Raw genomic sequence first — 3,254 nt, 5'->3', positions numbered from 1 at the left:
TTTATTGAGAGGGTTTGGTTTTTTGTTTGTTTCTGGTTTTAATTTGCATTTTTTTTTCATTTCTAAGGTGGTGGTGATGGCTGTTGGTTTTCATAATTGTCCTTTTTTCATGGATAGGATGGAAATTATAATAAATATAATGAATACTTAAAATGGATATAATATCTCATCTAGTCCCCCGAGGATGTTAATTGTATATTTCTAGACTCTAAGTTCATTGTGTGCTGCTAAAACAGACTGGGAAATATATAAAGAACAGAAATTTATTTCTCACAGTCTAGAGGCAGAGAAGCTCAAAATCAAGGCACAAGCAGGCTTCCAAGGGGGTCTCTTTGTGTCCAAGATGGCACCTTGAACATGGCATCTTTTGGAGAAGAAGAACACTGTCCTCACGTGACAGAAGAGAGTTGACCTACAAGCCTTTTTATAGTGGCATTAATCCATTCTTTGCCCTGATGACCCAAACACCTCCCATTTTGCCCCACCTCCCAACACAGTTGCACTAGGGATTAAGTTTCCAACACATGAATTTTGGAGGACACATTCAGAGCATAGCAGATTTCTTCTCCCTTATTGATTATTTTAATTTCCTTACATATGAGTTCTTATGTTGTTAATGTTGAATCTCTTAAAATGGTTTGGCATTGGCACCTGTGGATACATGTGTGTACTTGTTTTGTTTTGTTATTTTGGGTTCTGCTTTTGCTTTTGCTTTTGCATTGGGGATATTCTAGTAGCCCCCCTATGAATTCTGTATCTGCTTACTGCAGCTGAAACCAGGAGTGAGGGAGTGGAAGGAGCCAGGAACCAGTCTTCTGCACACAGGGCTTCCTATTCTTCTGGATATGGCCAGGCATCCTGAGCATTTCTGTGCCTCTCTTCCTCGTCCTCACTGCTCCGTTCTGTAACAGGCACCTCTGCTGTATGTTACTCACCACAGGAGGTTTGGGGAAGAAGACAGGATGACCCTATTGACTATCATTATTATGTCAGCGCAACTTACCACCATGACAGCTGATCCAGAGTCTCTTCTCTCCCTTTAGTCCATGCCTGGAGCCTGGAGCTCCTCAGAGCCCCTCGTACTTTGCATAGGTACCCTCTCCTTCACATGTTTTGGGCTGCAATTTCCTTTTTCGTGCAATCCCATATCTCTTTCTGGGGTTTAATAGTTTCCAGTACCTAGGGCATCTCTATTTAGGATCTAACAGCATTATTAAATTTTTTCATCTCTTTCCTGTCATTTTTAGACACCTGGGGTTGGAGTTGAAGACTCGTGAATATATGTTCAATCCACCATCTTTACCCATACTGACCCTTCTGCTCTCTATCTTCTAAAAATTCCTCAAGTGTCCTGGTCCCTTGATGATACTCTTTCTCAATTTCTAACCCTGTTGATTTGCATGATGCTTTTAACATATCTTTGCTGTAATTTCAATAGGATCTTGAGCGTGTGTTCAGTCCACTATCTTGAATGGAAGGTTTCTAAAGTGACCTGTGAGTCAGAATGATGACTGTGATTAATGGGCAAACACAAAAATCTTGGCTGAGTCCTCTGGTTTGAATCCCCTTTACAACATCTAACTTACAAAATAGTCCCCTGCCTCTATTTGAATATCCCTAGTGATGTGGTGCTCACTACTCAAAATGTAAACCTGTGTACACATTGGCAGTCCAGCAACTCTCCCTTCACTTGATCATGACCTTGGAAATTCACTCTGAACCCATCTACTTCCTTTCAGTTAAGGTGCAGACTTCAGGAAACTCTTATTAAGATTAAGTGGAGTAGATGCTGGGTCCCTGAGCTGATGGGACAGAGGGCTGAGAGGAGGGGGATGAACTGTGACAGGGGCCAGGCCCGGAAGGAAGCTCAAGTGTGCAGACTCTAGGCACTTGGGCAGAGCAGCAACAAGGAAAGAGTAGAAGAGGGAGGGGACACAGGCCATGAAGATAGAACAGCAATGGAGCTGGATTCAAATCTCTATTGAACTGTGACAGGGGCCAGGCCCGGAAGGAAGCTCAAGTGTGCAGACTCTAGGCACTTGGGTAGAGCAGCAACAAGGAAAGAGAAGAAGAGGGAGGGGACACAGGCCATGAAGATAGAACAGCAATGGAGCTGGATTCAAATCTCTATTCTGCAGCTTGCTGTCCACCCAGCTTTGTGTCAGTCCCCAAAGGATTTCACTATAGTAGCTTTATAATGTTTAAATAAGTAATATTATTGTGTGAAGTACCATTCTAGACTTATTTTCCTTTCTCAATTCTCCTTATTAAGAGAATTCTTGATTCTTGCAGATTTTAGAATGGTACATTCGAAGTTTTTAAAAATGAGATTTTTATTGGAATTACATCAAATGCATAAATTATTTAGGAAAAGTTGGCTCCTGTAGAGCACAGTGCTGAGAGGTTGGGCTGATTTGAAACCAGCCTGACAACATTCCTCCCTTGTGACCTTAGAAATTATCTAGTTCCTCTTTACCTTAACTTCTTCATCTATCAAATGAGTGTGAAAAATAGACTTAAAAGATAATACCCATCTTTCCGTGAACTTTTTGAAGTACCCTCGTATGTAAAGCAGTGCAGGACAAGCATTCTGCAAGTGTGCCTTATTATGGGTTGTGGTGGTGGTGGTATTTAGAATGCACCTTTCAACCAAAGAGCAAGTAAGAGCTCTCAGTTTATGTAAATACTCTCTCCTTTATGAAAATGCTCCCTCCGGGCAAATCAGTCTAGCTCTGACTATTCAGTAAAACCTGCATGTTTCTCAAATGCTCAGGGTGTGTTACTCGGTGCCAATCCAATGCGTTCTGTGAACCTGCTGCTGTAGAGGTATTTTGTTTGGTTGTGTCTGGTTCATCGGAGTTGGAGCCATGAGCCCTGAGTCCAAGGAGAGGAAGGCGTGGCTGGGGAGAGGACCGAGAAATGGGAGCAAGCGCCCGGAGCAGCTGAAAAGAAACGAAACTGAAAGCAAGAAGGGAGGGAGATCACCGCAAAGTGGGGGAGGAGGTGAGGAAGCTGGGGGAGGCCAGGTCAGCAGCGGCCCATCCTCTCCCCAAGCCCCGCGCAGACCCGAGGACAGGAACCAGCGAGAGGGGCGCGTCGCGGAGAGGCAGGCAGGCACTCGGAACCCGCCCCCGTGCCGGGCAGCCATGGACGTGTACCGCGCCCCGGCCGCCGCGCTCGACAAGCTGGTGGCCGGCAGCCTGCAGCCGCCGGGGGAGTTCGTGCGGGCGGCGCGGCGCGCGCTGGGCGCCCTG

General features: G+C 45.3%; 1 protein-coding gene across 1 annotated transcript in view; it reads left to right on the top strand.

Annotated features, from left to right (window-relative positions):
• The first annotated feature begins 3,146 nt into the window (after positions 1-3,146).
• The window catches only part of OAS3 (2'-5'-oligoadenylate synthetase 3, 100kDa), a 26,811-nt gene continuing 26,703 nt past the window's right edge, over positions 3,147-3,254 (top strand). The window contains exon 1 of the mRNA XM_008592177.1: positions 3,147-3,232. Within this exon, the coding sequence (XP_008590399.1) occupies positions 3,147-3,232 (86 nt within the window). The remainder of the gene's footprint in view (positions 3,233-3,254) is intronic.

This window comes from Galeopterus variegatus, unplaced genomic scaffold (assembly GCF_000696425.1).
Source record: "Galeopterus variegatus unplaced genomic scaffold, G_variegatus-3.0.2 Scaffold7637, whole genome shotgun sequence".
Classification (NCBI taxonomy): Eukaryota; Metazoa; Chordata; class Mammalia; order Dermoptera; family Cynocephalidae; genus Galeopterus; species Galeopterus variegatus.
Note: the sequence above shows the minus strand (reverse complement) of the source record. Positions and strands in the feature narration are given on the sequence as shown.